The sequence below is a fragment of the Syngnathus floridae genome, chromosome 14, assembly GCF_059516105.1.
Source record: "Syngnathus floridae isolate MCC-2025c chromosome 14, RoL_Sflo_1.0, whole genome shotgun sequence".
In the NCBI taxonomy this organism is placed as follows: domain Eukaryota; kingdom Metazoa; phylum Chordata; class Actinopteri; order Syngnathiformes; family Syngnathidae; genus Syngnathus; species Syngnathus floridae.
The window spans coordinates 9,196,291-9,208,858 of NC_142426.1; the positions used below are offsets into that span (position 1 = coordinate 9,196,291).

Genomic DNA, 12,568 nt, shown 5'->3' on the forward strand with positions numbered 1-12,568 from the left:
GACAGCTCTAATTTAATAACTAGACACATAAATATAATCTTTCTTTTTCTCACACGAACCTAAGTAAAAGTTAGGAGGTGTTTTTTTATTTTACTTTATTTTTGTTATTTAATTACAACGTTTGTCAAAAAAATACAAGTATTATACATTGAAGAGTGAAAGCACTATATTGCAGCTATCATTATACTGCATTTGTATTTGAAGCATTGTCTACATTAGTTGTCGGCCATATATTCAATAGAATTCGATCAGGTCTGGGTGCAATCTTGTGGGCCGTCAAGTTTTACTGCATGTTGATGGCGTCCAGTGGTCGATTCATCAGCAGCGTCACCTCTAGCTCCTCTCGTTCACTAAAAAACTGAGCCTTGCCCTCCTGTTGGTGAACAGGGTGTGGAAGGTGGAGGCCCAGTCTACTATAATATTGAGACACAGTATATGTAGTTTGATGTTGAGATCATGTCACATAGGCTAGATTAGACCTCATGTTCCTTACTATTTCGGTGTCCGAAGATCAAGGAACTTTTCTTTCACCTCCAGACTCACGTCGTCCGCTTTGCTGTCTGGAAGTTTGATTTTCACCTGATGGTAGAAATAAAACAATATTTTACACTGTTATGTGTCTTGAATGGGTTCAGAATATAAGGGTCACACATATGCATAATTTGATTTATTACCAACATTGCTTCACAGCACATGGAGGAAGGGTCCTTTCTGTTCAAGCCCAAAAAAAGATCTTCTGTGCCGACATTTTGTTTGAGGATGATTTCATATCTGTACACAATCACAGAAAAAGTTTTATTTCATGTCTTATGGATTGACTAGTTTGGCCTCCAAATCAGACAATATGTCTAATTTAGCAGTAAAACGTAAATTTGGTATATCCATGTGTTGTGTGGACGTACTGAGGCTGCGGCCTTGGGTCAGTGATATCTTCGTACTGCGGGCCCTCAGCCACTTCTTCTTCGCTCCACACGTCTTTGCTGTTCTTCTTCATATATGCCGACACCTCTAAAATGCACATACAAATTGTTCTTAAAACGATTTTTTTCCTTCATAAAGTAGTTTACCTTCTTTCTCCTTTTTGGCCAGGGGGCCGATATGTCCAGGGCCCATTTTTGCCAAAGGAGGTACATCCTAGGAAAGATTTACAGCGAGAAAAATGACACTTTACATCAGAGGGGAAAAAAGACAACGCTTACATGGGAAATTATACTCACTTGATAGTCTTCGTCATTTTCATCTTCTTGTTCAGGGGAAAGCAAGGCAGACAGCGCCTTCATATTATTAATGGACGAGACGTCAAGATATTCCATTTTTCTTCAATTCTCAACTTGTATAGCGACTATTATTCTTCTGTGAAATATAATTCTTGCATGCAGAAAATACCGCTTGTATCCTGTAAGCGTTGTTGTTACCAGGGTAACCATGACGTCACAGGAACAAGCGCTACAAAACGTGACGATAGCACATACAACGATCGAGAGGAATAATTTGTGTTGCTAACTTTTACAGATATACCAACAAGTGCATATTTCCGGATGAATTCCACACAACAAAATCTACATGGCTTCTTAGTGATGTCGGTATAATTGGATGTGTTCGCCTTGAGGAAGAATGTCCCTCCCGAGTCGCCGTACTGGCAACGCATGGCAACCCGGGATCATGTTGAAGGTGACAGGTAGACTCGTGGTCGGAGCTTTCAGTTTGGGGCCTGCCACCGTCTACGCCGCAGCCGGTGACGGAAATATGCCCCAGCCTGCAAAATTAAATTGGGAAGACCTGTCTTTGTACGCTGCACCGCGACAAGAGAAAGCCGCGCTCGAAGAGCCCGTCGCCGGGGAACTGGAGCAGTGTGTCGCCACCCTGCGGAAGCTCGCGGAGCCGTACACTACTTGGTGTCGGACAACGTACGACCGCATCGAACCCAAAGTCCAGCTGGCGGGCGACTCTTGGGCGTTCGTCAAAAACCCACCGGGGGATTTCCACGCTAAGGCCGGTATCATTGGTTTTACTGGCTTGCTGGGGCTGCTTCTCGCCAGACGCTCGCGGTTGAAAAGGGTCATCTACCCGGTGGTCCTTATGGCCACCACTGCCTCTCTGTATTACCCGGAACGTGCAGTAGTCATCGCCAGGTCCGCTGAGGACACCCTCTACGAGAAAGCCGTGAACGGCTACGCCGCCGTGGAGAACTTCATGAAGCCGCAAAACAAAAAGGCCGAGCCGGGCCTCGACTCTGCAGGGAATCGTTGAGGGAAGGTCGCCAAAGCAAGAAGACAAAAGCAGCTGCAACAACCGGGTGCACTTGTTCACTCCTGCGTTTTGTACCTAAATAACTCAGGCTGGACAGTTAGAATGTATATTAATGCAGAGAATTAATAAATAACCAAACTAATCCAAGGCTACAGTGTTGCAAACCTGTTTTTACAGCAAACTGGCAACTTGTAAATTTAATATGCTGTATAACTTGTCACTGTACTATCAATATTACAAATTGACTGATACAGTATCAAATCAAAACCAAATATCTACTGTTAGAGTGGTGCCCACTAGCTTATTTTTGCAAGAACTACATGGGAGACAGTGTGCCCTTTTTAAACACTTGCAAGTGGAGAGTCATTCGTCGCTGTGCATACAGCGATGATCGAATGAGGTCTGACTCAGGCCTCTTGCAAGAGCGTTTTTATTGAGAGAAACGGGGTGGAGGTGCGAGTGGACAGGATGGGGTTGAAGCCCCTGACCTCTGAAGACAGGACAAGCTAGGTTATTTATTACAGGTTACATTCCAACATAGGATCAAGATAACCTGTAAACCCTAACATCTACAGTACCGCCAATTTGTTCATACAGTTCAAAATAATGTGCCTGTAAAGTCAAATCGTTGAGCAAATGACTCCACAAGCTACTTGGAGGGGAATAGTTTTGGGGCAAATTTTTCTTTAATTCATTTGAGAAAAGGAAAACTTGTACACAAAACTTAAATAGTGCCTCAGAGTAGCACCAGCTTCTCATTTAGGGCAATCTGTGCTTGGGTGAGGTTGGACAGGTAGGTCACCATCAGAAGGTCCTGAGAGGAAACATTTGACATGAGATTACTTGACATGTTTTTGCACTCTTAGGGAAAAAAAAAACCCATCCATAACACATCCGTAAACAGAAAGACAAACGTACGTTGATGTTGGAGTTGATCATATTCTCAAAGTCCTCCGCCGAGATGGTGGGCACCTTGTTGACCAGGTCCATCAAGAAGCGGCCCACGCTGTTGTCCGCTGTCACCTTGCCAGACTGAGACAGATCAAGCGGTCACAATTAGTGGACTGCTCACTAATATGGAATTCTAGGAAGTACACCTGGTTCTTCCTGATCTGATTTGTGCCCACTAAATTTTATATTATGTTGGGAATCAACCCTTTTTCCTAGTCACTATACATGGATATTTTAATAAGTGAATGTCGTTTAGTTATCAATCGCATGATCATTGCTATTTCATAATTATGTGCCGGATTATGATTAGGTCCATGCCCTTTTTTTCCAAATTAACACAAACAAAGCACTTTTATGTCCATCCTTGTTGTGATCTGCACTCCCTAATGGCAACCTTGGGCACTAAATAGCGGAAGAGGGAGTGTTCTGATGCAATTGACAACATGTCTGCTAGGACTCACCAGCACATCCTCAATGTACGCCAGCACGGTGGTCAGCATGTCCTGGACGCGTGCGGCCGAGCCAACCACCTGGGAGAGATCGGACGTCAGTCCCTTGGTGCGACCGGTAATGAGGCGTGTCCTCTGCAGAAGGTCCACTAAAAAAATAAACACAACATTGTGAATGGAGATTTTTAATCATTCTACATTTAAGACAATGAAAGCCACATTTCCACCAAGCAGTGCAGCATTTTTGGTTACGTATCAACCGCTTAATTGGTTCACAGGCTGCTTGGTCGAAACATCAAGAGTGGTTCCTTCCTTACCGCCTATCCTCTCCGTGTCGTAGTACACGTATTTGACTGTGAGTGGAGTAAACATCACACCAACCGTCTTCCCTGGCACGCCCATCTGTGCACTGTGTAAGAGATAAAGTGTCAGCGTGCGGTCGCTCGCACAAAACAAACGAGTGGGGGGGGCATGGACCTGACGTAAGCGCGGATGTTCATCTTGCCACTCTGCAGAGCCGTGTCAGCTGTCAGGTGGATGGGGTTGGTGGCCTCGCGACTGTAATACTCGTGGATGAGCACAGAGTGCTCAGTAATGTCGAAGCCTGTGGCATACCAGCCGATGATGACCTCAGTGGGCGACACCCGCTTGTGAAGTTCGTACATACTCTTGGCAAACTCCATGTCCACGGCGACCTGAAGACAAGGAACGTCAAGTCAGTGGCTGGGCTGACAAGTAGCGTTGCGTACTGTACTGTTAACCCTTACCTACGTACAGTGACAACAATAAATAGTAGAGACAACGCACCTCGTCTTCAGACTCATTGTGGGGCACAGAGAAGCAGTTGGTCACCTCTATGGAGTGCTTGTCAATGGTACCTGAAGGAGCACGTTTAAATAACACGTACTGTAAAGGTTTCATCTTACTGTTGTTAGCCACAGTCTGGCTAACACACACATTACAAGTACAACCGCATCAGGAACATCACAATCAATATTGCTCGTCCAATTTATGTTTACCTCGTATAGTTTAGAGAAAATGACACAATTGGTTTAAACGATGGACCGGTAAGCATGGGCAGCATGCAGGCGTTAGCAGCAAACATGCTAACACTAGCACCAGGATAGGACGACGAGATAAAAATGAGCGTTTGAGTCATAAAATGGCTTCTTACCTAATAAAGTACCAATCACGCGACTCGCTCCCTCATTTCGTCGCTCGTACGAGTCACAAATCGAGGCGATAACGACGGGATGAACCTTCACAACCGGTCCGAACACCGACATTTTGGGAGGAGAAAAAGAAAGGAAGAACTTCTTCGTCCCATACTTCGGATAACCGTCTAGCATTCTAGCATTATACCGCCATCTGCTGGATTGGAGTGTGTATTACACGAGCAAACTACAATCTCAATTTTATTTTGTGCATATAAATGGAAATATGTGATTTTTAACCTTTTAGTGTCTTCTGCGTCACTTATATTGATGGATTTCATGTTTTGTCTCGTGAGTGAATAAGTCGTATACCATAGATTTCCACACAGCTATATTTTATTATTGTTTACTTTGAACAGGCTTAGTAGCACAGTTTTGAAGGCGCGAAGGGGCAAAGTGTTCATGTTTTAAAATAGATATTGACAATTGCTGTAATTTCACCACACTTCGCCAAAGCGCCATGCGAGGGGCTGGGCTGACGACACCTGCCCGCCTCCATCGTATCACGCACGGCGGAAGACTCTTCTACCTCACCGCCACAGCAAGCCGCGAGGATCGAGAAGGCGGACGCGCAAGGTCCATTTTTAGGGTGAAGAGATCTTTTTTCCATCCCTTTCGGTCCTGGAGGATCTACCGGATCGATGGCGAAAATGGACCGACGCGTCGAACCACCGTTCCATACGATGAATACCCATCTTGTTCTTCAAATGAGGGTAAACTAATCAGGTTAGAGATTTCATTATTTTAATACGCAACCAATTTGTTGATTAAATGTGCACCATTGCTTGTGTCCATCAACCCCGTTCACAGATTGCGGCCAATCTCTCAATGGGCGACATTGTGATTGCCTCCATCAGTGTCACCACGATGAACGCACATAAATAAAAATCAAATGTATTGTGCAAATAGACTTGTTATTATGACTAAAAATAACGGAGTCATTTTTTAAACGGTAGGCCCTGCTGCGTGCATTATGTAAGACACCTGAGACGGCCTGCTGTGATAGCAATGTACGTTGAAATAAGCATACACACGCACATAAACTCTCGCTCTCTCGCGCGCGCACGCGCACGCACGCACATCCACTTCACCCCAGCTGCTGTATAAAACATGCAAGATTTGATCATCACAATGCTTAGAGCAAATAGGGATGAATTTAAAATTCTGCAATCATAATAATTAGAAAGGGAAAACTACTTAACAGACGAAAGAAAACATAATCCACGAAACATTTTGGTGTGGATTGTACATTTTTACTCCCTACACATTTTAAAACTTGAAAGCATTTTTCTTGTTTGGGTTATTCCGTTATATATGATGGAACATTAAGACGGTTATCGTTAATAGTATTAGCGCCTTTGTATGTCTTTACCTTATCCACAGAAAAAGAAAGGACGAGAAAAATAACAAATCAATTCTTTCATCAGAGGCCTTAAACCATGGCAAAATATGTTGCTAATCCAAATAATGATTTAGTCAACTCTCATCATACTGCATATATATTTTATTTTTGTTTTCAGAAGAATCATTCATTCATTGTGACAGAACAATAGCTTGACTTGCATGTTTCCCTTCTCATGTTTCAGCAAACAAATGGTAGTACAACCATCATCCAGTGGACAGAGTGTACCAAAGTGACATTTCAATAATTATTACACAATCGATTACACGCGAGTCATGGCTGTGGAGAACTCCGTCCTGCCCCCGCGCCCGGACTCGCTCTCATTGCCCGTGGACCACAAGCCGGAAGGGGAGCAGGAGACGGTCAACGAGGCCCCGATGCCTCCTGCCGACGGTGTCTTCAACGTGTCTGAGGAGCTGGGCCACGTTGTCACCAGTGAAGTGCCCAAAGTGAAGCGGTCGTTCCAATCCAAGATGGCCGAGCGGGAGGCCACAGTCAATCAGACCAGGAAGAAAATCCAACCGGAGAAAGAGAGAGGGCGATTTGGGTGGGGTGAGTGACCTTCAAGACTTTTAGTCAGTCAGTCCTACCTTTTTTGGCCATTGAGGTAAAACGAACCCCAAAGGGTCAACAAAAACAGCATTTGTCTCGTTGTCTTCGTACCAGCTCGCGCTCGGCGCAAGAGGCAGCGCTACGTGGAGAAGAACGGCCGCTGCAACGTGCAACATGGCAACATGCGGGAGACCTACCGCTACCTGACTGACATCTTCACCACGCTGGTTGACCTCAACTGGCGCTGCTCGCTCTTTGTCTTCGTCATGGCCTATGCCGTCACGTGGCTCTTCTTCGGTGCCATTTGGTACCTCATCGCTTATTGCAGGTGAGTACTGGCCTCCATTCACTAACTTAATTAACATTTAGTCAAGAATTTGATCTTAGCTCAACAATCCGATGAACCTGCGCTTTTCTTTTACGATACAATGCTATAAATAAATCAAAAGTAATATCACTTGACTGTGCGCCTCGCCAACAATATTTATTACGTTTTAATTTCTGCTGGGGTGCTCAAAATGCTAATTGGCACATTATTTGTCTTCAAGACAATTAGGTAATTATTTAGCGAGCATTAGCTAAGGCGTACGTCGAGCAAAGCTGCTATGTACTCGCCTTGTGACATCCTATTTATTGCCAGACACGACTAATGGAGCGCCCCAATCCCGAACTTGGCGGGACATCGATACAACAAAAGCACATCTTTTAATTAATCGACCACGGGGGCTGCATCACCTCTTATGAACTTCTGGGTGAGGAAAACCTCCGAGGCGTTTCTGCTGCGAAGGCTGAAAAGAAAAAGATGATGACCAAGCAGTCGTCTGATTACGGCCACGTGTCACTTCCCGCAGGAGCCGCGCTCCAATTAGCTAAGGGGCTGACCTCGTAAAATCCTGACCTTATCGTATCAATGGAGGGCCAACGGCAGCTGCGGCAGAGAGCTGCTCCTTCTTCCTCGCTCACAGACGCTGCTTCATATAAAAGACACGGATGGTATAAATTAACAACACTTTAAAGGATGAACACTCTTACTCAGTTAATCAGACATTAGCACTTGTCGCACGCTGCAGTTTATCCTCGTGGTGTTGCTTTAAAAATCCACACTGGTCAAAACATGTTACCAGAAGTGCTCATGCTCAGTGGCGGAGCTAAAGGATGGGCTGCAGGGGCACTGCCCCCCCATGAAATATGCTCAGACCCACCCAAGGTGCCAGACCAGATAATTATTATCCACCCATCCCTCGAAGGCAACATACAGTGAATCTTTATCGGCGTTTTCTGACGAATTTGGGTGGTTTGTAATCATCATTTTGTATTGTTTTGCGAACCCTCTGAGATATCCTCGGCACCCCATGGAAAAAAACATTCTATGTTCAGAAAGGCAATAAAGCTCCTTTGACTTTGCCAGTTCAAGACAACATGTGGATAAATGAACTAATAAATGAACAATATGGATCATCCATACATCGTATTTTATGATCGGATTTGATCGTGTGACTCCATGGTCATGATCCTTAGGGGCGATCTGGATCACCTGGAGGACGAGACGTGGACACCGTGCGTCAACAATGTCAACGGCTTCATTTCGGCCTTCCTCTTCTCCATCGAGACAGAGACGACCATCGGCTACGGCCACCGCGTCATCACCGACCAGTGTCCCGTGGGCACCATGCTGCTGCTGCTGCAAGCCATCCTGGGCTCCATGGTCAACGCCTTCATGGTCAGCACGAGTTAAATTAGACTAGATTTATATTTTGGAGTGAATTTAAACCATTTCAGTGGTTGTGGCTGATTTGTTCACATGGGTGAAATGATTCAGTGCAGAATGTGACCTGCGTTTCACACTGTGAAATGCTTGTCAGCCATTTTGGTCGGAAGGTGATCCCTGACGTGATGTGGTATCGGCGCAGGTGGGCTGCATGTTCGTGAAGATCTCGCAGCCCAACAAGCGGGCTGAGACGCTGGTGTTCTCCAAGCACGCCGTCATCTCGCTGCGGGACGACAAGCTGTGTCTGATGTTCCGAGTGGGCGACCTGCGCAGCTCGCACATTGTGGGCGCTAACATGAGGGCCAAGCTCATTAAGTCCAAGCAGACGCAGGAGGGTGAGCCTGCCGAATAATTCCAATAAATAAATGGATAAATCGTTTTTCACCTTCCGCGTCTCCTCTTTGAAGGCGAATTCATCCCCCTGGATCAGACAGACATCAGTGTGGGCTTCGAGACGGGCGACGACCGCCTCTTCCTGGTGTCGCCGCTGGTAATATCGCATGAGATTGACGCTCGCTCGCCCTTCTGGGACATGTCACAGTCGCAGCTAGAGAAGGAGGACTTTGAGATTGTGGTCATCCTCGAGGGAATGGTGGAGGCAACAGGTGAGAACGTTTGAAATTTTGAAATGCTCAAAGCAAAATAATACACTTGCAAAATGCTTACTTTGTGAAAACATTGCTATCAAACTTTTAATCTCATACATCTACTCTCCCTAATGGGCAACAAAAAAGGTGCAAAAATATCGCTCTAATTGTTCTTGCTTGCGTTGTGAAATACATGAAAAAAAAAAACCAACGTGGTCATTTTAATTCAAAGTGGTATTAAACCTGAAAACGACGTGGCCCAGCAAATCTCTTTAAATGATTCCCTAGCGGCAAAATGGCCTCCAAAGGGGACGATAAAAGTTTGGAGCTATTCTTTGACGCTACGTGGGTAAAAATGGCTATTGATTTCCTTGCTCAGCAACTTCCAATGAGATCATAACTCTGCCGCAGAGAATATTCATAATGAAGGCTCGTCGTTTATCACTCGATGCGTCACTTAAATTGTTCTCGCTTGGCTCTCGGCCCAAAATGGCTGCGAGTAACACGTGTCGTGTTCGCTCCCTGTGTGCAGGCATGACGTGCCAAGCCCGAAGTTCCTACTTGGCTGAGGAGGTGCAATGGGGCCACCGCTTCAGTCCCATGATGTCGCTGGCTGAGGGCTTCTTCGATGTTGACTACGGTGCTTTCCATCACACCTTCGAGGTGCTCCTGGTTATGATTGATCATAGCAATAATAATGATTACAAACATGTGACGTATGATGTCATGGTGTAAACACAAAAACAAAAAAATCCTCCAAATCCAGGTAGACACGCCCTCCTGTTCGGCACGAGAGCTCTCATTGGCTGCCGCCAGGCTGGACGCTCACCTCTACTGGTCCATCTCCAGCCGGCTGGACGAGGAGCCCACCCTCGTCCAGCAAGCCACCGAGGAGCCGCCTCCGCCACCGCAGGCACCTCCGCCGCAGGCACCGCCGCCTGAGAGCACCCTAGCCAACGACAAAGCGGAGGCGCCCACCTTCATCGTGGGCGAGATGACTGAAGTCAGCGCTCCGCTGCCGGGGCTCGGCGAACTCAACGGCAGCATCCAGTCGGCGGCCTGCGAGGCTTAGAATCCAGAATGTTTACATTTTGCTCTTTTGTTTAGACCTCCACAAGGAGACAATTTCTTTTCCTCCTTTTAGATAGCATATGTGGACGTTTCTCCTTTGAACCACCCTGGCGGTTTGAATAAGTTGATTATACGTACATTGGACACATTTGCTCATATTTGATTCGCCTGTAGGATGTAAACATCTTAAGAATGACATTCTCCAAGCAACTCTGAACACTAAGGCTTATCTAGCAGGGCACTAATAGTTCTCTGTCTGATGTCACACAGTCGGTAGTTGTACTTGTATTAATCAGGGGGAAAACCAAATGTATCATGAAGTGAATCTGCTTTGCTAGTATTTTTCGGCAGCCTCCTTGCCCACCGAGGCGCTGTTTGTCTGAGACATTCCTAAAACATCTGGACATATAGGTGAACACACAAGGTTATCTGTGGTGTCGTATATAGCACAGGGATTATATTTATCTTTAGTCTTGGGAGTATTCAGACTCTTTTTTCGGGTGCTTAGATAAGATATTTTTGTCTGAGACAGCGGCCATTAAGGGACAAAAACAAAAACAGTATACGCCAACTTTGTTTTGAGGCATATGATGATGATGAAATTTGTGATTGTTTATTCCAATTATTCTTCGACACGACATCCTGTATAGTGGAACATCAGACGTTACAGTAAAGCATCTGACGCTACAGTAGACTCTCGGCCCTATTTTCGTGCCGTCAGGGCAGTTTTCTTTCTTTTGGTATTTTTGTCGACGCAAGTTAGAAAGGGGTGTTTGCGCCGTTGTGAGTGAACACAGTCGACTAGTTTCCAGGCCGATGAATGGCTCCGATCATTCCCTTTAAATTCACCGCAGGAGAACCACGTGGTCAAGTTAGTGCAGAAGACTGAAGAGGGCAAAGTGTGTTTCTAAGGAACTACAATCAAGAAGGTCTTATAAAACTATAGACCAGATGACACCACAGTAGGCCATTTGACACTACAGTAGACAATCTGAGTAAACATCTGACACAACTGCGGACCATCTATGAATGCAGAGTAGGACTTCTGACCAGATTTAGTCATATGACGCAATAGTGGGCCCACCTGATACTAAAATATGTGAAGTGGCGGGCCATCAGACACATACGTAGCCCATCGGACATGACAGTAGGCCATCAGACACGACTCTAATGCTATTTGAATAGCAAAATTCTGATCCTGTCTTAATTCCTGACCAAAGTGCTATGAAGCACAAGTCACAACCTAATTGTGTATAAACGTGATGTTTTTACTCGATGCTTTTAGTAACAGTAGCCTATACGATGCGTATTCAAATATAAATACAATAATGTAAAAATAATAAAGTATATTCCAGAGTATCTGTGTTCTGTCAGAATTGATGCCGGTGCCAGACAGGAGAAATCAGCAGATTGGGTTACTAGGCAGAATCACAGCTGGATTAATTCCTCAATCTGGCCGCTAGAGGAAGACAAACATCCCCAAGACTTGAATCTGATCCTGGCTGTCATGCGGCCTTATTGGTGCTGTTTTATGAGATGGGGAACCCATCAGCTGTCTCCTAGGCAACCAGGGTTGGGGACAAGAGAGTGTGTAGCAGTATGTGTGTACATCCATTTAAGTGTGTGTGTGTGCGTGTTTTGCAGCAGACATTCAATGGGGCTCATGGACTATAAGGGTAGGTCATTAACAAGTGACGTTTGCTGAGATGGGGTGCCTGGTTTTCACCACAGTGACCTTAATATTCTAAGTGACCTTGACATCAACGTACGTAGAGCCATGGAGGGATGACGTTTAAAAAAAAAAAAAGACAATAGCAGTCATCTGTGACCCATTCAGTCCCAAAATAGAACTAGAGGAGGCAAAGCGGGTGACTTCAAGGTTTAAAAGGGTCGAAATCTACAATGATCAAATCTCTGCACAATCCTGTGCAAATTTTTGTGACCGAGACAAACGATAAAAGTCTTTCCACTATGAACATGACCTTCAACCTGTACAGCTCTATAGAAACAAACAATGGAGACAATAAGGTTGCAGAAGTGTGTACACCCTCTTATACATGAGCATGTAGCTGTGTTTAGAAATAGCCAATCTCATTCAAACTGATATTAACTTGGATTCAGTACAGTGCCTTTGATTACTCCTAAATAAATTTCAGATGTTCTAGTATGCTTTTCCTGACATCTTACACCACAAGCCATATTATTATCATGATGAAAACTTGATGTGCTGGATTTCGAATCGGCGTCGTTAAAAGAAAGGTCATTTAAAAAAAAAAGATTTAAGATAAATGTAATCATTTGTTGACCAGTATCATTAAATTGAC

At 45.0% G+C, this 12,568-nt stretch overlaps 4 protein-coding genes across 4 annotated transcripts; 2 read left to right on the plus strand and 2 right to left on the minus strand.

Annotated features, from left to right (window-relative positions):
- Window positions 1-78: 78 nt before the first annotated feature.
- dnaaf6 (dynein axonemal assembly factor 6) lies at window positions 79-1,926 on the minus strand. Its single transcript, XM_088395649.1, has 6 exons — window positions 1,218-1,926; window positions 1,068-1,134; window positions 903-1,008; window positions 675-771; window positions 494-579; window positions 79-413 (listed from the first exon to the last, which is right to left on the minus strand). Exons 1-6 carry the CDS (start codon window positions 1,311-1,313, stop codon window positions 284-286), a joined length of 582 nt encoding a protein of 193 aa, XP_088251775.1. The 5' UTR covers window positions 1,314-1,926; the 3' UTR covers window positions 79-283.
- LOC148387610 (MICOS complex subunit MIC26-like) lies at window positions 1,454-2,397 on the plus strand. The gene has a single exon (XM_088395647.1). It carries the CDS (start codon window positions 1,615-1,617, stop codon window positions 2,248-2,250), a length of 636 nt encoding a protein of 211 aa, XP_088251773.1. The 5' UTR covers window positions 1,454-1,614; the 3' UTR covers window positions 2,251-2,397.
- Window positions 2,398-2,914: 517 nt separating this feature from the next.
- Window positions 2,915-4,988, minus strand: eif3f (eukaryotic translation initiation factor 3, subunit F). Its single transcript, XM_088395645.1, has 7 exons — window positions 4,825-4,988; window positions 4,458-4,528; window positions 4,128-4,345; window positions 3,968-4,059; window positions 3,663-3,799; window positions 3,169-3,282; window positions 2,915-3,064 (listed from the first exon to the last, which is right to left on the minus strand). Exons 1-7 carry the CDS (start codon window positions 4,934-4,936, stop codon window positions 2,987-2,989), a joined length of 822 nt encoding a protein of 273 aa, XP_088251771.1. The 5' UTR covers window positions 4,937-4,988; the 3' UTR covers window positions 2,915-2,986.
- A 334-nt stretch (window positions 4,989-5,322) lies between these two features.
- On the plus strand, window positions 5,323-10,931 carry kcnj9 (potassium inwardly rectifying channel subfamily J member 9). The gene is made up of 8 exons (XM_088396267.1): window positions 5,323-5,590; window positions 6,451-6,818; window positions 6,933-7,146; window positions 8,337-8,538; window positions 8,729-8,921; window positions 8,994-9,191; window positions 9,706-9,836; window positions 9,940-10,931. Exons 2-8 carry the CDS (start codon window positions 6,542-6,544, stop codon window positions 10,243-10,245), a joined length of 1,521 nt encoding a protein of 506 aa, XP_088252393.1. The 5' UTR covers window positions 5,323-5,590; window positions 6,451-6,541; the 3' UTR covers window positions 10,246-10,931.
- The last annotated feature ends 1,637 nt before the right edge of the window (window positions 10,932-12,568 follow it).